Source organism: Cuculus canorus, chromosome 6 (assembly GCF_017976375.1).
Source record: "Cuculus canorus isolate bCucCan1 chromosome 6, bCucCan1.pri, whole genome shotgun sequence".
In the NCBI taxonomy this organism is placed as follows: domain Eukaryota; kingdom Metazoa; phylum Chordata; class Aves; order Cuculiformes; family Cuculidae; genus Cuculus; species Cuculus canorus.
In genome coordinates this window covers 38860527-38886229 of record NC_071406.1, presented here as the reverse complement: position 1 = coordinate 38886229, position 25703 = coordinate 38860527, and the positions used below count along the sequence as shown (strand labels likewise).

Below are 25703 nucleotides of genomic sequence, written 5' to 3'. Positions count from 1 at the left end.
GCATGGGCAGAGACTCAGGGCTGGAAATAAGTTTAATCATTTAATGGTTGGTACTGACAGGCGTCTCTGAGGGTGTGCTTTTCTGCCTTGCAGCACTGCACTTTGACTATGGAAGCAGAGGCTGCTGATGGATATATAACATGTAAGTAGTCATTTCGTTTTGATTGTGCTGAATTCTTTCCTTTTTCCCCCACTGTCCTTTCTGTAACGCAGGCACCTGAAGCTTCAGCTTCCTTCTGCACGGTCTGTGCTTTGAGGTGATGCTGAATGAGAAGCATTTAAACATAAACTGAAAAATGCATGGGGATGGGTGCATGGGAGAGTAGCTCGAGGTTTAAATCTTTGCTGAGAAGGGATGAACTTTGCCAGTGAGGGAGAGTTCATCTTCAGAAATTCATACTGCAGCAAAAAACTTTTTATGCCTTTCACTGTGCATTTCTCCTGTTTTTTTTTTTGTGTCGGAGCGAAGCATCTCGGTGTGTTTGAGTGTTCTGTTTGATTGTCAGTTAACTGAGAGCTTTGTGGGGAAGGTCAGTGTGGGGAAGCATCAGTTCAGTCTTCTCCTGCCCAGCCCCAATTCATGGCGTCTGCAAATGGAAAAGTAATCCTGACTTTTCTTGAGACAAAGCGACTGGGGCAAGGTTTGTCACAGGTGTGTGCGTGGAAGATTAGTGACTGGGGGCTTGAGGGGGGCTCTTAAAATCGATCAGACCTTTACTTGTGGCTACTGAGAGCCTGGTTTGCACAGGCTGTGGAGGACCCCACCAGTAAAGGAGGAAAGGGTGAAGGGAGGGAGCATGTCATACTTTTTAATCGTGAAGAAGGGGATGGAAACTTACGGGGGGCTTCTTTTGTGCAAGCAGGTGACAATGAGTTTTCGCCTGAAAGGGAGCACGCCGGCATGGCCATTGACCTCACCTCCAGTACACCCAACGGGCAGCACGCCTCCCCCAGTCACATGGCAAGCAGTAAGTCTCCTCTCCAACCTCCTTCTCCCTAGCAGCGGGTCTGGGTTAGTCTGCTCCTCCGGGTCCTCGGTGTCCTTACTGGGTCTTAACCGCTGCTGTGGGCGTTGCTCATCAGAGAGGAGAAGGACAGAGTAGATTTCTTTTTTTCTGTCTCTTGTTCATGCTGGTGTCTCATCTAAACATGAACGGGATTACTAGCCTGAACTATCCCAAGGTGGCATTTGAGAGCTGGTCCTTACCTGTTCCAGGTAGGAAAACACTAAGCTTGACGTGTGCTGGTTTTGTTTCATCGGGTTTTCAAATCCAAGTGGAAATTTTTTGTTATTACTATTATTACTTTGCTTCCCAAAACAGCTTGAAGTAGCTTTATTTGTAAACAAACACATTTTATTTACAATATGGCTTTATTCTGGCAAAGTATAAAGTTAAAATATCTGGGTTTGATGACAGGTTGTATTTTACTATTCCATACAGCAACTTTAGCATCCTTTGTTTCCTCAGCTTTGCCTTGGCAATTCCAGAAGTGGCTAGTGGGATAGCTGAAAGTTTATGGCACTTGGTAGTTGTCTCTTACAAACTGAAAGGATTTGGGTTTAGAATGTCAGGGAAGAAACTGAGAAAATGTAGAGATCTGGGATTCTATTGCGAGTGTCAAGCGCTGATAATATTTGTGTAATTATTTTCATGCTGTATTCTGGAGGTGGATCAGTGTAGATCACACATTTCATAAACCCAACCCTTTTCTCTGTGTATGTGAGTGCCATGGCTTGTTTTACTGCTGGTTGCAATGTTACATCAAGTTATTTACCTTAAATTACCTCCGTACTTATATTCCAAATCATGTCAGATGCTTTGCTTCCAATATACTTTCAGAGGGTTCCTCTCTCTGTGATGCTCATTTTCTCTCTACTGTGTGTCCAATAGATCCGTATTAATCTTTTTAAAGTGTTTGTGTGATACCCCACCGAAAGCTGTGAAAGAAAAAGCTTTTAGGGTTGCTTGTTTTAAAATACACTCTGCATTGCCTTCAAAGTCTGAAAGCTTTTAGGGTTGCTTGTTTTAAAATACACTGTGCATTGCCTTCAAAGTCTTTCTTACTGAGAAAAAGATGTTCCTTTCCTTTTAAGAATTCTTCTTTCCCCTTGCAAATTATGAGTAAAACGCAGGTTTTATGAGCCTTTAAAACGGAGGGTTATTATGAAGATCTCCCAATTATATACATGTTTCTAGAGAGTATGATTGCTAATACTCTGGACTGAACTTTATGTGACAACCGATCATAATTCAGCATCTTTAGACAATTCCAATCCTGCTGCACTGGGATTCTGATGTATTTTATTATGTTGTAAAAGTTTTACTACTCACTTTCTTCATTTTCTTTGTTTCCTTTTTATTAATGGGAAGCCTTCATTGGAAGGGGAAAAAAGCTCCCTGTTTTAAATCTTCTTTATAATCTAGACTAAAAACCAGAGTGAAATTAGGGAATAAAAAGATCTAGGATGAAGTCATGCAAAAATACTTTTAACACATTCAATATTTTTGTGCTCACTGTGTTAACATTTTCAATGATTTTTAAGCTTCGTTAGCTCTCGCATCACACATGTTTCTGTAGACTGAGTGAATATCTTATTTTTTTTTAAGTGTTTTGTGGTATCTCACAGATGTCTCGGCTGCTTTCATCACTGCTGCTCAATGTTAAATGTGTGCTGCTGTTGCAAAACGAGGGGCTCTGCCTGGGGTTCTGAAGCCATGCAAAACTCGACCTTCTTAAATTTGTCACAATTCATTTACTCCTTGCAGGCACAGGAATGTTTTTGCGGAGAGGTGGTTTGCTCTGCCTTAAACGTGGAAGGTATTGATTAGAGGTTGTTGGCTTTTGTGGCAGCTGTTACCTTGGTTCACTGTTTTTTTTGACCAAATCTCGAGTCTAGCATGTGTAGACAAAATCTCCAGGCTGTGCTTTGGAGCTTTCCCCCTGTTTTGTGGGGTACAGGAAATCCTTTGAAAGATTCGGTAACCCAGGGGCCCACGACCTCTGGGGTTATTTTTTCGTGGGGGGTTGTTTTGTTCTGTGTGTGTTGGGTTGGGTTTTTCTGAAGGAGAGGTGGAGGTGGGAGTGGAAGGAGGGGGTAGCCGGTCAAAATATTTTACATGGATTCGGTAGCTGCTGTTGGATCGATCCATCATCCTTCGATGTTGGTGGAGGCAGTGGCTGTGTTGTATTTCAGGATGGTTTAGTTTTCAGCGGAGTCACTGCGGCTGAGCTGCTGTAGAGAAGCTCAAGGCACGGTGTTCTGGCTGGGTAGGATGCAGTGATGGAGGAGGAGAAGGTCTGTAAGGTGGGACAGGGCTCAGACCCTGAGTGTTTCACTCCTGATGGTGTTGCCTATCTTCCCCAGAAGGTGGATGGCCCTGTGGATGGCATTTAGCTGTGCGCTCAGTGTGTGCACCTGCGGGGTAGAGAACTACATTTGAACTTTGTTCATGAGTCCCACTGAATTGTTTTGAACCACAGCGCTTTATTTAGCTTGAATTTGTGACTGGCTCAAATAGAGGCAATCTGTAAGAAGCGAATTTGTTGGATCTGTACCGAAATGACTGAGCAGTGCTCTCCCAGCAACAGTAAAATAATGTGCTAGGTAGAGAGTTTTCTATATTCATTAGCCCCTGGCAATCCGTGTTAGTAGGAGTTCTGGCAGGGCTACTGATGTTTTCAGGTTCTATTCCAAAAGGTTTCAGGTTAAATATTTTGGCTTGTATTTGAGAGGTGTCTACGGCATCCTTTAACCTATTATCATTTTCAAGTATTCAGATGGAATGTATAGGTTATGGATGGGGTTAACGCTCAAATTTCCTTGTGAATGAGGTGATCCTGGAAGATAAATCACAGTAAATCGCCTGTCATAGCTAAGTAATGATCTTACACGTACCTTACGGTACGTATCTGCTTTCGGCAGAATGCTGTATGTATGTTGGCAGGTGCTCTGTTCTAAAATACTTTACTGTAGCTTTATGTAAGCAAAGATTCAAAATACATGTAAATAGTCAAACTGAGTAGGTTTGAGAGATCATCTCATTTACCTCTACAGCAAAAGTAATCGGTGATATACCTGCTGAGTACAGACGATACGTTGATACGTTTACATAGCCCCAATATCTGGAAGTCTGAGTTTTCTTCTGATCTTCCATAGAAAAGCTCTTCCAAAGGCTGACACCCAGAGCTGAGCATCAAAGACCGGCTCAGTTAACTTTGTACTGGTAGTAGAGTTCCCTGCATGGCCTCAAGCCCCGCTGTAAACCCCATGGTGTTCAAGGGAGTCTGTCTTGTTGCCTTTGGTGAGTGTTGAACTGGGCTGAAAGCGGTCGGAAACCTCTGAAGAGCAACTAGTTATTAATTAAAGGCTGACAGGGAATCCTTTATAAAAGCAGTTTTAAAAAGAAATAATTCTCAGTCACCTCCTCATGATACCACACAGTTCTTACTATAATTATTAGAGAGATATATTATTGTTTTTCCTGTAGGTTAAAATGGACTTGGAAGAGCGTCCCCTTGGGAAATTGCAGGGGCATGGTTGTTCTAGTCGTTGACTCGGTGGCCACTCAGAGAAGAATCCTCCATCCTATATAAAGACCACATACAGAAAATAACAGCAGTTACCAGCATCTGACAGTCAGTGACAAAGGAAACTTCCTCTTAAATTAGAGACTTTACAGAGGGTGTCCTAGATAACTTTCTTATCTCCGCTTTCGTAAACAAAAAGAGCCCTTAAATAAAATGGAGTCAGAACAATCATAAATATCAAACCCGACATCTGATGTTTGAGACTGATTAAAATTGTGGTACACTTTCAAGATGTGTTTATAGTAGCTTGAAGCGTTAGTAAGTTATGAGGAATTAGTTTATTAAGAAAATAAGGATTGTCGACTGCCTCGGTTGCTGAAACGAATGAGGCGATTGCATTTTCTGTGCGGTGGGGAATGATCGCACTGACAACATAGCTCTTGGGACAAGAGTAGTGAGTGCAAGTGCTTTCAGCAGCTATGTCTAAAGAGAACTCTAGCAAATTTGTCCTATAATGTAGCCAATATGGTATTCCCAGAGTTCGGGATAGACTGTGGTAGACTAACAGTTGCCGTTTTGTAACTTCACAGCCCCAGATCTTTATGATCACTATCATTTTTCAACTCTAAATTGTCATACAAGCTCTACTTTTTCACCATTGTGTTGCCCCAAGCAGAAAGCTTCATGCACCACAGCTGTATCTGCACCACATCTGTATGGATAAAGAAATGTAACCGTGGAATCTGCCTTTTCGAATGAAACTGGGTAAAATCAGGGGTTACTTCATGTCTGAGCTACGTGGCAAACAAGCCTTGCCATCGCCAGAGCCAAGCACATGAGGCTGAATCTTGCACTGGGGTTCTTTTTGGCTGGGAATGTGGTTTTTTTTTTAGTGGGATGAGGTGTTGGAGGCTGAGCTGCTGCAGGAGCTTTTCTTTAGGGACGGTGTTTGGTTGAAGCCGGGGCTCGGCTGCGGTGAGGGGACTGAATTAGTGCTTTGGGGCAGTCACTCCCCTGAGATGTGCGCTGAGGCATGAAGAGTACTGGCAGCCTAAGTGCTGTGCTCTGAAGTGGCGATTCAGGTCTCCAGTTCTTCCAAGTATCTTGGAAAGTGTGAAATGCTGCATATGGTGCTAAAACCTTGGACTGGATAACCTCGAGATCCTGAGGAATCTTTCCTCAGCGGCCTTTGAGGAGCAGGGTAGGCAACATCTGTTGGTTGTGGGCACCTTTGTACCTTTTGTGGAGGGAGGTGGACTTTTGGCAGTCCTTCTTTTTGGCAGTTGAGATGTCCTTCAGTCCTTTTTGTCTCACTTTCCAACCTTGATAGTTTGGTGTTTAGAGAGCTTAACTGTGGATGATGCCCGATACGGTCGTACTTGTGGTTTACAGGTTGAAGAAGATGCACTAGGAGAAGGTGAGCTTAGGTGTAAGGGATGAGCTCAGAGTGTGGCAGGGGACTGGTAAAAGTGAGCTACTTTGACACTTACAGAAGCAATGACTTCACTTCAGCCTTTTAACCTCGGACTCCCTGAGAATTCCCAATGGTCATGAAATGTAACGGCAATAATAGTCATGAAAGTTTTAGCCGATGGGTTTAGCTTTATTGACGCTTAAGGAGGAGAAATAAAATAATAAAAAAGAGGTTGTGATCAGGCTTTAAACAGAAATTTAGGGGATTGTTCACATGTATCTCCCTGCTTATGGCAGGAGAGTTGGAACTGGACGGGCTTTAAGGTCCCTTCCAACCCAAACCATTCTATGATTCTATGAAACCAAAGCTCTATAGTAGTGTTACACCCTTTGTTTCTTTTCTTTTTTCGTAAGAAATAAAGAAAAGGTTACCTGGAAATGAATTGCCTCTGGAATGCGTCTTGGATTGTTTTACCTTCGTACACATCAGCTTAGAGTTTTCTCTCTGGTGTGGTTAAAATCATGAAATAGTTCCTCCGCTATGAACTCTGTGCGTAGATGCAACCCAGGTCACTGAAAGTACTGAGTGTTTTAGGAACTCCTGTCTGCAGCTCTCACTCCAACAGCGAGGAGTTCTCCTGTCTATTTTGCATCTCTTCTGTCGTGGTCTCCCCAGCATTCCTTATGGGATCAGATACTCGCCTGCACAAACGTTCCTCGCTCTCGGCGGGTGTTATAAGGAGGGTGGAGCGAAATGATCAGTTAATCTCATTAAATAGGTTTTTATTCGTTGTGATGGCAGTCTCTGCAGAGGTCACCCGCCAGGGCTTTGTTGCAGCCCACACCTTTCTTGGGGAGCTCCTGTTGTTCTCTGGGACTGTCAGGTTCGGTTAACTTTCCTCGGTCCACACCCTGTTATGACACTCGGTGCTCTTGCGAGCTTTGCAGTCAGCAAGCTTTCAACATTTGCTTCTGGAATTTCAGTTCCTTTTCAGGCATGCCAACAAAAAGAGCAAGCCTCATCTTCCTTGAATGCGGCGCTTGGGTAGCGGCAAGATGAGGAGACAGAGAGCTCTCTGCCTTTCCCATCGCAGAATCTGAGGGAAGGTGCCACTCCTGTTGAAACGGATTGGTATTTTCTCCTGGGAAACTGGATCCAGGACTTGTTTCCCATTCCTCTGTGCCACTGACTCGAATCCTCTGGCTAAATGACAGTTTGCAGGACTGTTTTAGAGGTGAAAATGCAGCTACTTGAGTCATTACCGAGGGTGAGCAGTGCTCAATCCCCTTCCAGTGCCAAGAGGGCACCTTGGAGGAGCGATGTTATTCTTGGCCAGGAGGAAAAGGTGTAGCCACCTTCTGCTTTGTCCTCAGTAATTCCAGGGAGTGAAACTCCTTGGATGGTCCACCTTGAAGCAGCTCTGTAAAAGACTGAAGAGAAGGCTGTGCCACTGCTCTCTGTAGTTAGGAAGACCTGTTGCCAGCTCAGGTGTGGAGCCCGTGCCATGATGTGTTGTCCCTTGTCTAGGGCAGTCAACGTTTGTTGGGAGTCCAAGTGCTGCGTCCCAACGGGAAGAAGCAGAGCTGTGATGATCACTGAGAAGCTGTGTTTGACAGTTACGGTTCTGGGCTAGGTGACCACAGGCCTGATTCTTCTCTGGACTCTTGTCATAGGGGATTAACTCCATGTTTCTGTGCTGCTTTCTTTTTTTTGCCATGTTGCCTTTGATTCTGAATCACAGATCAGCTGGGATGGAGGCTTGGATGGTCGTGTCAAAAGCAGGAATTCTATTACGATAGCCGCTTTGCTTGGGGATTGTTTTACATTTAATTTTTGCGGCCCTGTAACGTGATGCTCTCCAAAGTCTCTGAATACCAGTGTAGTTTATTTTCTATCCCATGCAGGAATAATCGCGGTAGTCCTAAAGCACCTTGTTCTGTTGTAATGACATTAGAGCAACCACAGCATTTTAACTCTTCCCGTGCAGCTGAGCATTACCAGGTCTCCATGCGGACAAGCCCGTGTTTACACTGCCCAGCAAAGCCCGCCCTTGGTGCGGAGCCGGGTCTGCGTTACCGGCTTCTGCTGGCACTGCTGTGTCAGCCGGTGGCTTCGAAGAGCTCTAACCCTTCCCAGATGGAGAGATGCTGGCAGAAGCTCCTGCTGTGAGCAGAGCCCTCGTTGGCAGGGTCAACTGCAGGTGGTGTTGCGGGTGTTATGTTGAGGCGTTCCATAAACTATTCCATAAAACAGGAGACTGTTCCAGGGAAAGTGTCAGGTTGATTAATCTCCTTCATTTCCGTGCTGATAAGTCATCTAAACTTCTGTGAATAGGTTAAAAACCTGACTTTTGTCAGTTAAAAAAATGACTTCTGTTTTCTCCCCTCCTCTTATTTTTGGCTCTGGTTTCCAGTTTGGGGTTTGTTCCTTCCACACTGTGTGGCCAAGGTATAGCACCACAGAGTTGGTGGGCTCCATGTGCGCCGAACCTGTTCTTTTAGCTCCTTGTTGGTCTGTGTTCAGCCCGGTCTGAGAGGTCACGGGGCTCTTGCTCCCCTCTCTGGCAAAGCTGAGGTTGCTGGTGGGACCCGTGTGCTACCTTGGGAATGGAGAACACCGGTATGTGGTTGGGGGTCAGTCCTCGGGCCAAGCTGCTCTCTCAGCTGTGGTGTGGAGGGACTGAATATCTGCATCTACAAGCCGGTGGCGAGTGAGACACGCAGCAGGGTTCAAGTGCATCCTAAACACATAGGAGACCCTCTTAGCAGGCTGTGGGTTGTAGGTAAGGAATGAACTGAGGAATCTGATTGGCTCCAGGGTGAACTTCACTATTTCCACCATACCTTCGTGTTAGCTGGAGAAGCTGCACAGATCTGGGTTTTTTTCTCACCTGCTCTTTCTGCTGATGTATTGGTACCACCTGTGAATCGGTCCTGCACCCAGGTGTAGTCACTCAGGGAGAGGGAGAGCGAGGAGCAGTGGGAATATTAGTGCTTTTCCTAACGCTAGGCTGAGAAGGACTCCTGAGGGGGTCAGCTCTACTAGGAACTGTACTTCTACTGTTGTTCTACTGTGAAGCTTTGTGGGGTAGGAATAGAAGACGCAGTGATGTTTTGGTGCTGCCAGTGTCAGATCCTTTGTCCTGGGGAGTGGAAGACTGAAAAAGTTTCCAAAGAAGGTAGGAAGTACTGAAGCATGGAAAATACATTCATCTTGTCTGTTTGTCTTGTCTATCACCTTTTTTCTTGTGAAGTTTCTTCTTCTGTGAGGTGGTGAGACAGTCCATGTTTCGTCTCTAGCTAATGGATGATCTGGGCAGGGCTTACAGTAGAGGTGCTTCACATGCAGTTAAACCCCATACGTGATGAAGCTTGAGTTTCCGGTGAGAGATGTTTTTGTATTTATCCTTTTTGTTCCTTCACTTGAACAAAACAAGTTACCTTCAACAGTAAGCTGGATTCTTCTCAGCTCCTTATTAGTCATATTTCCTTTGCGTTCCCCTCCCGACCCCCTTAATTTCTTTGGAAGAAAGTGGTTTTGTCCTGTTTGTTCTCAAGGGGTGTGTTCTGTCAGTCCATGAATGTTGGTTATTGGCGCAGAAGGGTGGCTGGAGAAGCTGGTGATATGCTTAAGTCTGTGTCAATATTTCTCTCATAATTACTTTTTGATTTGGGGATGTGTGTGTGTACGCAGTCATACAAGAGTTCACACCACCTCTTTCCTAGTCTCCAGCTTAGCCTTTGGACCTTTTATGATTCCCTCTGCAAGGGATGAGCTCCTTTAGGGTAATGATTTAGCCATAAAACACAAACTGAGGGAATTTTTGGTAACTGTATCTGTGCATCCTTTAAACTCCAGCAGCGTCAATTCAACACCCCTTCTGTCCAAAGAGCAGTGAGCATGACTTCTGAAAATGAGAGAAGTTGCCTCTTTCTGTGTGAGGATGGCAAGTCTTTTCACACCGAAGAGGGCTGAGATCTGTTCATTTTGGGGAAGAGCAGCTCTTCTCTTTAAATCATGGATGACTGAAAAGTTTAAGGGAAGGAGTTGCTGTAGAGTGGAGAGTTTGTCCTGCTCAGTAGTCGGATCTGTGACGGGGGAGAAGGCTCAGGCAGAAGAAGAAAACGGAGTTTGGTGGGTTTTAATCTTGCAAAACTGATATCCTGCAGTGTGTGCTTTGCCTTGTCCAAATCGTAGCCCCTGAAGGGGAGCAAATCTTATTAATTAGCTATTTTACAGGCTGCTTTTAATTGCCTGTTCCTCGGCAGGGCCGTGGTGCTGTGTGTGTAGAGTTGTGCTGAGGGGTCTCTCTCTGCGGCTCAGTCTGCCAGGGTCTGGCACTGGCACTGTTTGCCCCAGTACAAAACCACTTCAGAATACACCCTTGGGCCTTAAATTCACACGGTGCCTTAATCCTCATCACCTTTCAGATGTAGGCATGTCCTAGACATAGATGCCTGTAATAGTTTTAAGGTTTAATCTCCCAAAATTGGGTCAACTTGAGCAGTTGTTTTGACCTTGTTACCAGCACAGGTGCTTCCCGGGTGAGTTTAATACATCTTCATCCAGCTGCATGGAATGATCAGGGGCATCAGCTTAACTTGACACCCCCTGTTTGAGATTTTTCCTCTAGCTTAAATCACAGGCCTCTTTCTCCATCCCTGTTAGGTACTGTCCATGGCATAATCCATTTTTATGGAGTGTAGTGTGATAATATCTCCTTGTTACATCATGTTTTTTCAACAGTGACTCTTTAAGAGCTTCACAAAGGCTGCGAGTTAAAGAGAAACAAATAAAACTATAGGCTGAAGAGGTGGAGGAAAATCAGAGCAATTAGTGATAGTATTAATATAAATTCAGCCTCTGTAGGTGGGAGGCGGTCATCATTTGTGTGTGTGACTTCAAAATGTCAGATTATAGGTAGCTCTCAAGTCTGGAAGAATGATGTCCTAATTGTGTGTGTAAGGGTCGAGTAGGCTGATGTTAGCAGACGATGAGAGCTCTGCGAGTTTATTCTTGTGTTCTCTTAAATTTGTGTTCTATCAATTGCACTATTTCTTTATTTCTCCAATATCCCATGTGAATCCTAAACCAGAGTGTTCTCAGAGTGTAAATGTTATCACCAGTCAGCTGCCCGCGAATTAGTTCATTTGGAGTAGTAAAAAGGTTGACAACTGGGAGGAAAAAAAAACATGTCCAGCCCTGGCTTATAACAAGCCTGTGCACGTGTGATGTGTGTGTAAATACAAACTGAAGGCACTTAGAGTTTTGGTCAGATATGATGGATGTACAGGCCTGACAGATACTGGAATCGTGCAAGTCTCACAAAGCCAGGAAGCCTGAAAGAGGAGAGGAGTGTGAATTGTGCCTCTGCTGATTAAAAAGCTGTTCAGCACCAACCTTGTCAAATGCATGTGGAAAAAGTTGTTAGAAGCCGGTCCCTGCAGAGCCTGCTGCTCGCAGAACCTACTTCTTGCTATACCTTTGTGCAAAATCACCTCGCTGGTCGGGCTATGAGACCAGATGTGACTTGGGGTATCGGCATCTAGTGTGGTTTTGGGCTGCCGTCTCGCTGCTCTTGCGTCAGAACGCTGTGAAAAGGTATTTGCTTTTCTCTTGCGCTTTTCAAGCGCTTCGTTTATTTAATGTCATTAGCGCTATTGTTACTTAAATTTAGTTTCGGACTGGTAACCGTTAAGTATTTATAGAAAAATCGATAGTAGTGAGATTTTTGCAATAATGAATATATATCACATATGGATTCAAAACCAAAGCAATCTGCAGCACATTCCAGGAAATAATTAGTTACGATGCTCTGTAAAGTACTTGCTTATCCCTGGAGGCCTTCAAGACCAGGTTGGATGGGGTTTGGAGCAACCAGATCCAGTGGGAGGCGTCCCTGCCCATGGCAGAGGGTGGAACTGGATGGGCTTTGAGGTCCCTTCCCACCCAAACCACTCCATGATTCTCCAGCTTGGGTCTCTGCATCGTTTTCTCACATGACTTTTACTGGAATTGGTCTTGGTAGACCATCAAGGAGATGACCTGAATGAATTGTTGTGGCCAGGGGTTTTGGAAGGCAAAAGCTTCCTTATGAGCTGGCAATGAAATTTCAATTTATAATTATGACTGTAGTTTATAATAATAATTCTAATTATATATATAAACAGTTTAATCTACTATAATATACTACGGTAACATTTGCTGAGCTTTGGCTGCGTTCAGATAGTGAAAATGTGCTGGTGGCTGCTGGCTCCGGTTCAGAAACATTTGTCAAAATTTCATGCACTATCTGAACAACAAAATTTTCTGTGGATTAAGCAATTATTAATTCTCACCATTACCCATCAGATAAAACTACCACTAACTCATTAACCAAAATTAATTGTAAATAAAGGCGATCTGTTGTTGAGGAGGCTAATTGGAATGATAATTGTGCGATGACAACGCGTTTAATTTCAAAATGCAGATTTAAAAGCTATTCCTTTTGGCAGCACCAGAGCAAGGTGTTCTGAAGTGAAGTGGGGTGCTTATCGCTGTCGTTGTCCTCTCACGTGATGCCACCAGGATTGCTTGGTTTTTAAGTCTTATTGGTGTCCCTGGGAAATGTCCTAATCCTGCTCCCATCAAAGCCAGAACTTGAAATGCTTTTTCACCTCTACAAGAGGAAGGTACTGGCGTAAGACATCGCACGCTCCTGGTTTTACTTCTGTAGCAGCGCATCCACCTCTCTGAGCTCTGGGAATACTGACTGCGCTTCGGGATTTGCCACCTGCTTGCCATGGAGATAGATCGGGAGTTTCGGGCCAACAAAACTGAATGGTGACTCAACGTTTTAAAAATGATTGAGTGAGTAATTTTCCATGTGGTTTCATTACAGCATCTTTTGCCCCAAGGATTATTTACTGTCGATTAACTTCCAGCAGGTTTTCACTGCTGGACGAAACCTGGAATTTTAATAAGACGGGAGTTGTTTGAATAGAGAAGTGTTTTTATCCCAAATTGCCCGGTTCTAACAATAATCTCCAGTGAAATCGGCAGTTGTACCTGCTAGCCTGGATGCACGATTCCTTGATGTATTTTTTTTTTTAATCTGTTGTCAAAACACGTTAAATGCTGTTATGGGGCGTTGGGGTGTGTTTTATTTTAACAAACTCCTATTTGAATCATTAACAAAGAAGTGGGCACTGGATGCAGGATATATAGAGTTGGGGAATGGGTTGAGTTAGAAGGAACCTCAAAGCCTATGCAATTCCCACCCCCTGCCCCCGGCAAGGACACCTTCCCCTGGATCAGGTTCCTCCAAGCCTCATCCAACCTGGCATTGAACACCTCCAGGGATGGGGCAGCCACTGCTTCCCTGGACAACCTGTTCCAGGGCCTCGCCACCGTCATCCTGAAGATTTTTGTCTCATCACGTGTAATTGCTACTGATTTTTGTCCCTCTCACTTAGTTTAGAGAGAATTACAGAAATTAATCTTGAATGTCCCTACTAATCAGTCCGGAAAGGGATATTGACCATTAATACATTGTACCTATTTTATTTTTAACTTTTCCTCTGTGAGTTTTTGTGGGTTTTTTTTTTTTTTTTCCTTGAGCTTCCTGGTTCAAGAGGAGAAAAACCCTCCGAACGTGTTTTAGTTACATCACTAATATTAGAAGTGAGTAATCGGGTGGCTTTGGCAGCAGTCGCGTTTATAAATTGTTGGTGAGCAGATGGCTCACCGAGTTGGCGTGCCAACTCCAAACTTTCACAACCATGAGTCAAGTTTTATAGCGCAAGATTGCCTCGCATGCCGTGAGATTTTGTGTGTGTTTGTTTAATAAATGTAATTCTCGATGTGCCTTTGCCTTTCTGAGCTGGGTTTTGCACTGAAGTGTGGCTTTCCAGCTAGCTCTGCGTTTGGGAATGACTTTTGTTCTTAGTTTAATGGAAGAGGAGATTCCTGTAAAAAGCTGAAAAATCAGTAAATATTGGGCCAAGAGACATAAAGGTGAGAGTGGGGAATCCTGGCTAATGTCAAATAGTTCAGATGGTTGAGATCATTCATATTCTTACGCTTTTAGCACCTCCTGGTTTATGGCGCAATGATTTGCGAGGAATAATTTGCTGGTGTCTGTAATCCTGGATGTGCAGATCTGTGCCGACGCGTTTGTTCCCCCGAATGCAGGGCTTAAGTCCTTGGGCAGCACGGAGTACAAATGTTAGGTTTGGAAATGCAGGAGTGAGGATTTTTCCGTAAGCAAAATGTAGCAGTAAGGAAAGAGAGCTGAGCTGGAGTGCTCGGCTGCTCTGGCTGTGAACGCAGGGAAGCTCCAAAAGGGTCAGATCTTGATGCACTGGAGAATTTGGAGAAATATCACTGGAAGGATTTTTTTTTTCCTCTCTGTTTTTGCCTTTTAAGCTCTTCCTTTGACTAAAATTAACATGCTATATGTGGGTTATAATGCATTGTGGGACCTGTTACAGGATGATAATTAGACCTTATTTCTGAATGATTCCACCCAAAGTGTGCTGTTGTAAATGCTAAACAACCCCGTTTCATCCCTAATCATGTAATTGGCGTGCGCAGCTAATTAGTGTGCGTTCAGTTTAGGGCCAGATTTTTTGGAAATGGCTCCTGTTCTGGTCCTGATTTAGCAAAGCTCTTAAACAGATGATTAACTTCCATTGGCTTTAATAGGACTTAAGCACATTCTTAATCAGGGCCATTGTGTCAAACCATGTCTCTTGGTGACAATCGGAACGACCTGCGGGAGCCGGAGTAAAAATATTTGTAGGTCCTCCTTAAATTCAGAATAATCATTTCTTTGACTTGTGAAGCATTTTGTTTCCGAATCTGAAACTCTGTGTAGATCTCTCTCTCTGTCTTTCTCTTTTTTTTTTTTTATAACCAAACTGTTATTGTCACAATCTAATTGTATGTGTAAAGTTTAAAGATTTTAACTAGCTTGGCAGGAGGCTGTTTACATCAAATCTGCTCAATACACCTTTGAGATGGAGAAGAAGAAAATAGGCATCTGAGAGCGCCTCGCTGGAATATAAATGTCAGCGCTGATAGATATCTATGATAGAAAATTTGTGTGGGAGTAATAATTTAGTAATAAAATAGGTCAAATTAATTCTGATGCTGAAGGGGATACCTTACAATAACCGTTTTGTAATTTTATGTTTGACAGTTTGCTCGGCATTATGTGGATAGGTGGAGCTGGGATAATGTAATCCATTTCCAATTGTAAACAAGATTGCTTTAAGAGCTGCTGGAGTAAGATGCATGTTGGCTGACTTTAAGCTGAAAGGTAATTGCCTCTGAATATTAATGTGCATGTGGGGATTTTGTTTTTAATTCTGGGATTTCTTCTTTGCCCTATAGCAGCTCGGAAGAGGCCCCTTTTCTCCCAAGCCCCACTTGGCTGTTAATTGAAGCTGATGGCAAGTGTTGTGCTCTGGGCCCTTTGCTTTCATTTTATGTGGCCTGTGTACCTCGGAGAACGCTGCTTTCTCTTTTTGTGTTAACCCCCTTTGGAGTAAATGAGGGGTTTTTTTTGGAGATGCTTTTGCTGGGAGCAATTTCTGCAGTTTCCAGGGACACTTTATAGCAGCTTCCAGTACGGAAAGGGGCTCCAGGAGAGCTGGGGAGGGGCTTTTGATCAGGGAGGGCAGGGACAGGATGAGAGGGAAGGGTTTGAAGCTGCAAGAGGGGAGATGGAGATGAGATCTTAGGAAGAAATGTTTTCCTGTGAGGGTAAGGAGGCCCCGAGCGGTTTTACTGTGGTGGTTGCCCCATCCCTGGAGGGGTTCAAGGCCTGGTTGGATGGGGCTTGGAGCACCTTGGTCCAGTGGGAGGTGTCCCAACCCAAACCATTCTTTGATTCTATGATTGTAAGTCACAGCACTACTTGAGTTGTAGCCTCTTAGAGAGAATGGGAGTTAAGGGGCTGATCCTGTGCTGTGTAACTGGAGAGCCTCCTCAGGAGTCGTTTAGGACCCATCCAAAGCCCACAGCACTTCGTGGGAGACTCCGTGCCTAGTTCCACGCACTTTTGGAGCTGCTCTCTGCCATGGTTAGGAAGTCGTAGGTAGTGACAAGCTTAAGTTTGGGGGAATATCAAATGCCTGCGTTAGTATATGGAATTGTTTTAGGCATGGAAGGGAACAGCCAGGTGACGATTCAGCTGTACCTTGTCTTTTCATTTAAATTGGCTTCTCTGAGCTCTTCTGTTACCCACAACTTGGAGCAAGCTCAGCTGGACTGGTGTTGAGCAGAGTGTAACTTCAACTCCGCTCCGGAGAAAGCCACAGTCGAACAGCACAATGGGAGCATGAAAACCTGCTGTGTGCCCGGTTTTAACCTGCCTGCGTTTCAGTGGCACTGGACGGATGGGCTTTATTGACTTAGGACTGTTTAAAGAAGTCAAGACTGGCAAGTGCCTCACGTGATCTTCTAGCGGAGGTGACTGTTCCTACGGCAAGCATTCCAAGCGGAGTTCTGCGTGCCTCGTTCTCTGTGAAAATGCCAGCAGTTGGTCTGAAAAAAAAAAAAAAAAGCAAAAACAAACTCCAAAAATAGGGTATTTTTGCCTTGGATCGCTTCAGTTTACTGTGTGGTCTCACACAGTGCGAGGGTCTGGGCAGGGGTGGAAGCTGCTGGTGCCAACGTTTCTGCCGAGGCAAGTGTAAGCTGAAATGACGCTTGGAGCTGACGCATCTGTACGTGGCGTTGGTCAAGGAGGCAGCAAGCTGTTTTTTCTGCTGTCTCTGCCCCAGTTACCTCTTGCAGAGAGATGAGGCCAGTGGCTGCGAGGCACCGGCTTCACAGCCAACCTGTTTGCCGGTCACCTTTAGCTCCTGGCTCACAGTTGGACTATAACCCCATATAATGTCTCTAGTTAAACAGTGGGGTGAAGCTAGGCGGTGTTATGGGTGGGAACCACTAAACGGAGCCCGGCCGATGTCTTCCCCGGTCTTGCACCTTGCAGAAACTTGGGGCTATTGAGGCTTTTTTTTGTTCTAGAATTAACTTCTTTTCAAGTTTCCGTAGTGCCCCGTCTCCCGTGACTTGGTCTGACACCTCCTAAAGTCAAGGGAGGGTCCTTGCAATTATTCAGTCATTTTTGCAAAGCGATGGTGCTTGTAGCAAAGCTGTTTTACCGATGCCTTCGCAAAGAAATTATTTAGCTACAGAAACATTTGACTGTAGGCTGGTAAGCAGAAAAAGTGAGTGTGTGTGGGTTTGTGAATGTATGTTGCCCATTAAGGAGTCTCGTTCTATGCTGGGGCTGCTTCAGTACTATGATAAAAAATAACAGAAAAGGATTATAACAACTAATTAAGTTGTTTATTAATGGACCGAGCATTATCTTAAGGGGAGCAGTTTAAAAGTGTGTTTAACGGAAGCTGACTGGAGGTACAGCCTGTGGCTATTACAAACTTTGTTTTATAATAGCATGTATTTTTCAGTAGCTCCATGCCGTGCTGTAATGTGGTCGGAGGGGGAGAAATAGAAAACTGGCCATTTCCTGGCAGAGAGCGAGAAGTTTCTACTCTGTCAGAATGCTCCTTACACCGTGATAGGTTTATAATTATTATCCTAAGATTGATGGGGTAGGGGGGGCAGTGTAAATTTGTGCAGCAGTAATCCATTAAGAAATCAATAATCATTCCATCCCGAAATGCAGTTTCTCTACAGCGTTATAAATGCACACCAAAGATTTGAAAGTCTGCTTGTCTCCCCTTCTCCGCCCCCCCTCCTCCTGCTTCCCTCGACTCCAAATTCAGACTCCTTTGCCGTGTTGGAGAAGCAATCATCTGGTAGGACTCTTCTCTTGGAAAAACAAGGGTGGTGGTATTAGCATAAGCACAAGAGCCAGTAAAACTTTTTATTGTGAGCTTTGCTTTCTCCCCAGTTCCCTTTCGATCTTGGGGAAATTCCCCCTCTTCTCTGCCTGGATTTCATCCCTCATAGTTGAAGGCAACGAAGCTTCATGCCCTGTTTCTCCGTAGAGGGCTGTGGAGAGGAAGTGTTGGGTAAATGCGAAGTCGCGTTATGTGTACATTTCCTCCCTCCTCCTCCTCATTCAGCCTTGGCTCTTCACAGAACCGAACAGAGCTTTGGCTGTCAGAGCTTAGCGCATCCTGCAGGACTTGCCTTTCCGTTCTGAATCCTCCCCAGTTGGGCAAACATCGTTCTGAAATGCTGCTATGAGTTATCCCCTGACCTGCAGAGCTCAGAACCTGCTTTAGCTTGGAGTAACGGTGTTTGTAGCTGATAAATAGCAGGCTGTAGGAGGGAAACAGAGGGTATTACTTATGCTTCTTAGTGGAAGATTAAATGATATGGAGCGAGGTACTGGTCCCGTCTGGTTTTGTTCTCGCAAACAAAATTGCGGATGGGCAGGGAGGTGCTGTTGCTGTAGGATGAGCCACCAAACATGGCATATTTTAATATTACATTTCCGTGTGTTTTATTTTCATTCTTCCTCTACTTCCTTTTTATGAGAACAGGTTGCAAATTCACTTCTAATGGAAAATACCTCCATTTTCTATTTGAGTTTAAATTACTATTGTTTTTAGCTAGCTATTGATTGAAAAATGGGGCATCGTCTCATGATAGACTTAGCTCTTACATATTTGTGGTCCAGATCTAACTTCACTCCTGTTTGTTCATCTGCACCAATGAAAGGCATGTTCAGCTTGGAATGGGTGGGATAACTTGGTGCCTGCCTCTTACTCTTCTGAGAACGTTATCATCTAGTGCATGGACACTCACCGGCCTTTTGGCTTTTTTTCAGTGAGTTTTCCTGGAGCCTGTGCTCTACGAGGACAGGTTGAGAGAGTTGAGGTTGTTCAGCCTGCAGAAGAGAAGGCTCCGGGGAAACCTTGGAGCAGCTTCCAGTGCTGAAAGAGGCTCCAGGAAAGCTGTGGAGGGGCTCTGGATCAGGGAGTGCAGGGGAAGGATGAGGGGGAACGATTTGAAGCTGAGAAAGGGGAGATTGAGACGAGATATGGGGGAGAAATGTCCTCTACTGGGGTTGAGGAGGCCCTGGCCCAGGTTGCCCAGAGCAGTGGTGGCTGCCCCATCCCTGGAGGGGTTCGTGGCCAGATTGGATGAGGCTTTGAGCAGCCTGATCCAGTGGGAGATGTCCATGCCCACAGATGGGCTTTGAGGTCCCCTCTAACCCAAGACCAGAGCTTTCATCAGACCTCTCTTTTTGCCATTTGGGAATCTCGGGTTATGTCCAGAGGACCAGCAATGTAAAGCGTGGGTTTTACTTGTAACTTGGCTCATGTGTACCTTGGTTTATCAGAGCAAGCCGTGAGAATACCCACGCGTCTGGAATTGTCCATATATTTCTGTGTTCACAGGCTCTCCTCTTAACCAGGGGTTGTGGAAGAGCTGGTGATGAGTGAAAATGGGCACTTGGAAGCAGACACTGTTTCTCGTCTATTTGGTTGCTCTAAAACAGTTTCAAGCTGCTGTCATGGTAAATTCCCTCGCTGTAATCCTGCATGGGAAAGCTTTCATGCGTGGCTTGATGGTGGGGCGGCTTGACTCCTACTGGTTTGCAGTGGAAAACGTGAAGCTGTGATGCTAACAGGAAAAGGCCCAGATACCATCAAAAAAAATGGGTCTTGTCAATCATGTTCAGTTGGTTTCCATTCAGCATGAACTTTTTGTCTGGCGAGTTGCGTTTATAACTTCTCTAAGGCCACAAACCCCATACTGGGTTGTTTTCCTATCGGTGAAGAATACTTCTTCATTTATCTAAACCTGCCCGTCCTGCTCGCATCTTGGAAGCTTATGAATTTAGCGAGGAGTGGCGCTTTGTGGGGTTTGGCTTTTGTTAATTCAATGTTTTATGCCACTTCTCTGCTGGCGCACGTACTGATCAATGGGTTTTATACGTCAGCACAATTCTTCATGTTGAAAAACCACTTTTTTTGTACCTCCGGTCAACTCGTGATGTGGAAGTAGCAGCTGATTGACAGCTGATTGTTCTGCAATGATTTGCTGAAGCGTTCATGCAAATGACATGTGGCTTTTCAGCGAACTAGTAAGACTTTATCACGTCTTTTTGGGTTTTACCCATTACCATTTTTTTCCAGTGGTTTGCAAACTGGGGAGTGCTTAAAGCCCAATATCAGCTCACAGGATGCTGAGTTAACAGATAGGGCTTCATTAGCTCTCAGCTGCATGTCTTTACTTCACAAGTCTCTATTTAGAATTACCTGAGTGGTTATTTTCCAGTGTGGTTTTCTAAAACAAACCTTTTCTGCCTTTTTTTTTTTGTGTTGATGCTCTTTTATTGAGGTACAGAAAGCTCATCACCATGTCCGTAACACCTATGAGCGTGTACGCGTCCACCGATAGCTTGAGTGGCGAGTTACAGAAATTAGTGTAAGAGGCTCTTCGGAAAGAAAATTCTTCAAAGAGAAATATTTAACAAATTGAACAGCTAAGAGCTGCCATCTCAATCAATAAGTCAGAGTTAATTGGCTGTGTACAAAGCATTTTTAAATGACTTCCATGAAGATTCTGCATGTTAGGCTTAGAGTGCCTCTCTAGTAAGGCTGGTCGCTTCTAAAAAGTGCGTATTTTCAATTTATTTTCCTCATTTCCAAACCCGAACCCATTTTGTGTTGCAGCTGTGGGCCTCACTGAGCGAATAAGTCTGTTTATAACAGCTTTGTGGTTCTTCTGTTCTGTGTGTGCCCCCATATGAGTATCCCATGCTGAAGCGACTGCAAACAGCTGCTCTAGAAACAGTCGCCAGCCACCCTCAGCCCGTGGGCAATAACACTGCTGTGAACATATCGTATTTAGGTCTCTGTGTCACCTCCTTTTTCTATTTCTGTTGCTGTGAGCGTTATCGGAGTCTCCCAAGTGCAACACGTTGACCACAAGCCACATGTTAGGGCCAACACTCCTAAACTGCCTGATCAACTTTGTGCTTGTAGATGTGGCTGAAAACATTTTAGAATTAAAAGGGAGAAGGAACCCCAAACTCACTTTTTAGAAGAGTGATGGATAAGGTTCAGAAAGGGTATTTCATCCAAAAATTTCAAAGTCTTCTTTAAGGATGAACAAACAGCATCCTCTGTCTGTTTAGAGAACAGTGATAAGAGCTCATGCTCTCTTTCAGGAAAAGCCACCCGTCTTTGGGGTGTCTCGCTTGGGAGTTTGTAGGCTTGACTTTTAGAGATGATGTGGATTGCTAGACCGTTTGCAAATGGGTTGAGTATATCTGAAATTGGACTCTTCAAGAGTTGCTCCTATGTGATTCGGTCAGTGAGAGGCAGTGAGTCAGTGACTGAGCCACAACAAAGCTGGAATCCCTGTCTTCCACCTAGAAGTTCACTGCACCAGACCAGAACTTCTCACTGTGTGGGTTGTGTGGAAGGGTTAAACGTGTTTAATGAAGCTCCTTCCCTATTTATTTTGCTTCCTAGTCCCCCTTCTTCCCCTCACCCCCCACCCAGTAAAAGTCTAGGTCAACTGTAAAAAAGAAAGAAATCCCTACCATAAAGTCGGTAGAATTGTGGGTGGGAGGGAATGGTTTGAAGCTGAAAGAGGGGAGATGGAGATGAGATCTTAGGAAGAAATGTTTTCCTATGAGGGTGGGGAGGCCCTGGCCCAGGTTGCCCAGAGCAGTGGTGGCTGCCCCATCCCTGGAGGGATTCAAAGCCAGGTTGGATGGGGCTTGGAGCCCCTGATCCAGTGGGAGGTGTCCCTGCACATGGCAGGGGGTGGGACTGGATGGGCTTTGAGGTCCCTTCCAACCCAAACCATTCCATGATTCTAAGTAGTTCAAAACAAACTGCTTTCTCTTCCTTAAATGCTTGTCCTGGAAATTCTTTTTCTATTTTGTCCCACCAAAGGTCCTCACCAGGACTCGTAAGCTGAAGGAGTGCGATCGTTCTCAAATCATTTGAGCAATGCGCTGTCTCCAGTGGAGAAATGTTAACAAATCTCGTTCAGGCTAATTCTCCCTTGCTTGGTCAGGAGAAAAAGGGGGGAGTAAATCATTGAGTAGGTCTATCTCCCATTCAGCAGGAGCTGCACATGATGGGATTATTAGTATTTCTAAACTAAAGCCCCTGACAGATCCTTGGATGCTTAAAGCTGTTGTGATGCTTTACCAGATGGTTCAGAAACTCAGACTGGAATATTTCATTGGCTGGTGCTGAACAATGACATTTCAAACCCACACGTTCGTTTGGATTTTAATTTTCAGGAGGATTAAAGCTTTTTGGGATATGGGCTGTCTCTTTTCCGTATATATATATATACTCAGCACGTTATGTAGTTTAGATGCTTTTGCAGAGTGGCTTTGTAACTCATCGCATCACTTAGGAAAGAGCAGTTTGAACTGTTGCACGTTTTTAGCCACGTACCTGGAACAGCCGAGCGTGGACAGGATCGGCGTGCAAGTTGTTGCCTCGCTGAGAGCAACAAGCATGACGACGGCAACGCTTTGTCTTGTATCTGGTAATTGTGTGCACAGGTGATGATGCTGAAACATCCCAGTTTTGATGCTGCATCCATCTGTTCTTTTCAGTTCTCAAATCTTGTCTTTGAAGCCCCGTTCCTGCAAATACTAACACGTTTGCATAACTTGTACGGAGAGGAGCGTTGATGTTTATCCCTGCGAGGTGCTGGGCTGTTCCATCCTGGCTCTATGAGACACTTTGAATGAGACCCCACTGCTCTAGGGGAAAGATCAAAGGGAATCAGTTGGTTTTCTCTCCTTTCCAGTGCCATGGCATTTTGCAAGCAGGATGGAGTGCCCCTCTGGCAACATTTAAAATGTTTTATGGGCCTGCCAAGTTCGGCAGTCCTACCTGGCCGCCCTCGAGGTGTCCTGGTTAGAACTGGGACCTTTTTGCTGCTTCAGAACTGCCCTGAAGCAGGGATGGGAGCATTACTATTAAATTCCCTTCTAAATTCCTTAGGGCAAAGATTGCTGTTTTGTTGTGTGTAGATATATCGGGTAGGTTACTGTGTAAAAATGTAAATGCAGAGGTCATTTTGGGATCCGGGGAAGGATTGGAGCTTAGTATTTGAGGAATGGAAAACTTAAGTTATAACACTTGTTGAAACAACAGTGTTAACGCACGTTCTACAAAGCAATGAGCCAGGATGCTGTGCTGACAAGTCTGAGAGGTTTTGCTTGCTTTCTGCCCTCTCTGATCCCAAATGTCTCTGTTAAGAGAAAAGCATCGCTGGGGAAAGAGTTTGGTTCTGTTAGTGGTCAAGGTTGGACCAGGCTGCCCAGGGCGGTGGTGCAGTCTCCTTCCCTGGAGGTGTTCACAAAGCGTGTGGCCGTGGCGCCTGGGGACATGGTTTAATCGGCACGGTGGGGTTGACTTGACGGTTGGACTGGGTGAGCTGAGAGGTCTTCTCCAACCTTGATGATTCCATGATTCTCTTCTGCGTTAGGAAGAAAAAGGACTTTTTATCTAATTATTTTGGTGTGTTAGTCCGGTAGATTTAATCCCATGGTTCTCCATGTGATTTATTCCATTTGTACACGACCGTTGCACGGTATTAGATAATACAGATTATTATTTTTTTTCTGTTGAACAAGTATTCCCTCGGCTTGTCACAAAAAGCTGACACATGTTCATTGTTCACTTGGGGAGTTCTGCATCTGCTGGCACTTCAGACATAATCAGTTTAAATTTCAGCAGCTGATTAGTGCTCACCTCTAACCAAACTGAGAAGCGGCTCCTCCAAATGGTAACAAATAATATCCTAATTAGTCCTCTGCGTAACAATAGCGGGAGTCTTAGCTGAAAGCTACTGATCTCGGAGGCCTTTCTGTTCTAGTCCACTGGCTTTACAGACTGTCGTATCAGCGTTTATGCTGAGCTTTTATTCCCCCTGCCTCAAAAATGCCTCGCAGAGCAATTAATTATGTACCTGAAGATAGACATTAGGCACACAACAATATTCCACACACAGTTATGAATGTTTCATTAGTGCCAGTTAATTTATGTGTGATTATGAAAGCAGGAGAAGGAATGCTGGGCAGGACTCCAGGATTATCCTGTAGCGTGTGGATGCTCGGTGTCCCCGGGAAGCTGTTTGACCTGGCCAGCCGGTGCAGCCGAGTGCAGCGCACGCTGCCTTAAACACTGCTTTGCTCAAAGCAGGAACCCACAGAGTGAGCGGAGCAGAAAATAAAGGGAGGAGGACAATACGGAGAGCGACTCCTCTGTGCTCCAGAGACTGGTTGTGACAGCACCAGGTTTTACCAGGAAGTTTGAAATGGGTTTATTCTTTTCTGAGTCTGATTAGCTGGTTAGCAAAACATGCCCATCCCTGTCTATTAAACTCCCTGTACTTCCTCTTAGCTAACGCTATTCTGCACAAGCCTGAGGTTTTTAAATAAATGCCCACAAAGGCAGAATTTAACATAAATACCACTCAGAGGGATGGCACAGTAGCTACTGGCATCTCTCAGGACATAAGTCATGTGAGCAACTATAGCTGGATTAACGTGACCTCAATAGGACAAAGAATTGAAGAAAGAAAGGAAAGAGAGAGGGTGAGGGGGGAAATGCTTTAAGATGCCTTTGGGAACATAGAATCATAGAATGGTTTGGGTTGGAAGGGACCTTAAAGCCCATCCAGTTCCACCCCTGCCATGGGCAGGGACACCTCCCATTGGATCAGGGGCTCCAAGCCCCATCCGACCTGGCCTGGACCACCTCCAGGGATGGGGCAGCCACCACTGCTCTGGGCGACCTGGGCCAGTGTTTCACCATTCTCAGCATAAAAAACGTTCTTCGTAATATCTGCTCTGAACTTCTCCTCTTTTAGTTTAAAATCTATGCAACCAAGTTGTCCAAAGGCAGGGTGAGCAAGGTAAACGCCAGAGTGCAGAAATATCCCATGACTTAGAAAGGAAATTTGAAAGTGTCAATTGGATTTTCAGGCTTGATTTAATAACTTTATAGAACCCTGCTTAAGTTGGAAATTGAGAACCTGTTTTAAAACGTAAGTCATCTGTAACAGAAACATAGCTTTAATAACAGCAAAAGCACTGCCTAAATATTTGCTGCTGCTATGTTGAAGTGTACCTAGCTACTAAAACTGGGGGTGTCTCAAAATCTGTGCCTAAAAGGAGAGCCTCTTGCTGAAAGTGTGTTATCATTGTTGTTGCTGTTGCTTTTTCTGTTAGTGCAGGGATATTGGTTTATTCAGAGTTGAGTCAAAGCAGGCAAGTCAGCTCAGAGGTAAAAAAGCAGAAGGATTTGTCCTCTGTAAGCTGGTAAATAAAAACTGGTTTGAGAGGTTGAGGCCAATTCCAATTTGCATTCAGGTTAAGGTTGACATAAATAATAAATTAAAAATTCATCTTGGAAATGAAGCATTTAATTGTCTTTAATATATTAACATGTAAACCAAACGTGTGAATAAATGCATGTTAAGCTTTTTAAATAAGTGCATGGAATATCCCCTGAGGTAGTAAAAAGGAGCGCTCGAGCTGCTATAAGCTACTATATCTTGGGTCTATTTAAAAAGTCACTGGTCTCTGTGGCTAACAGTTGGTGTTTAGAAACCAACTGACAAGTCCAAACGCAGGACAGGGTTAAGTCTTTAAACTGAAGTTTCCTGGTTGCTTTTTTAGGCCCCAACTTTAAAAGGTGATTAAATCACTTGATTATGAATTGATTCACCAGCTCTTTCTCTTCAATAAAATATATTTATCTTTAAAAACAAGAAACACAGTATAAATAGTCTGATTTCG

At 44.5% G+C, this 25703-nt stretch overlaps 1 protein-coding gene across 4 annotated transcripts in view; it reads left to right on the top strand.

The window, feature by feature from the left end:
• The window catches only part of IKZF2 (IKAROS family zinc finger 2), a 136779-nt gene that overhangs the window by 4770 nt on the left and 106306 nt on the right, over positions 1–25703 (top strand). For all 4 annotated transcript variants that reach the window (XM_054070403.1, XM_054070404.1, XM_054070401.1 and 1 more), the window contains 2 exons: positions 94–142; positions 864–968. In XM_054070403.1, the coding sequence (XP_053926378.1) occupies positions 109–142; positions 864–968 (139 nt within the window). In that variant the 5' untranslated portion in view covers positions 94–108. The remainder of the gene's footprint in view (positions 1–93; positions 143–863; positions 969–25703) is intronic.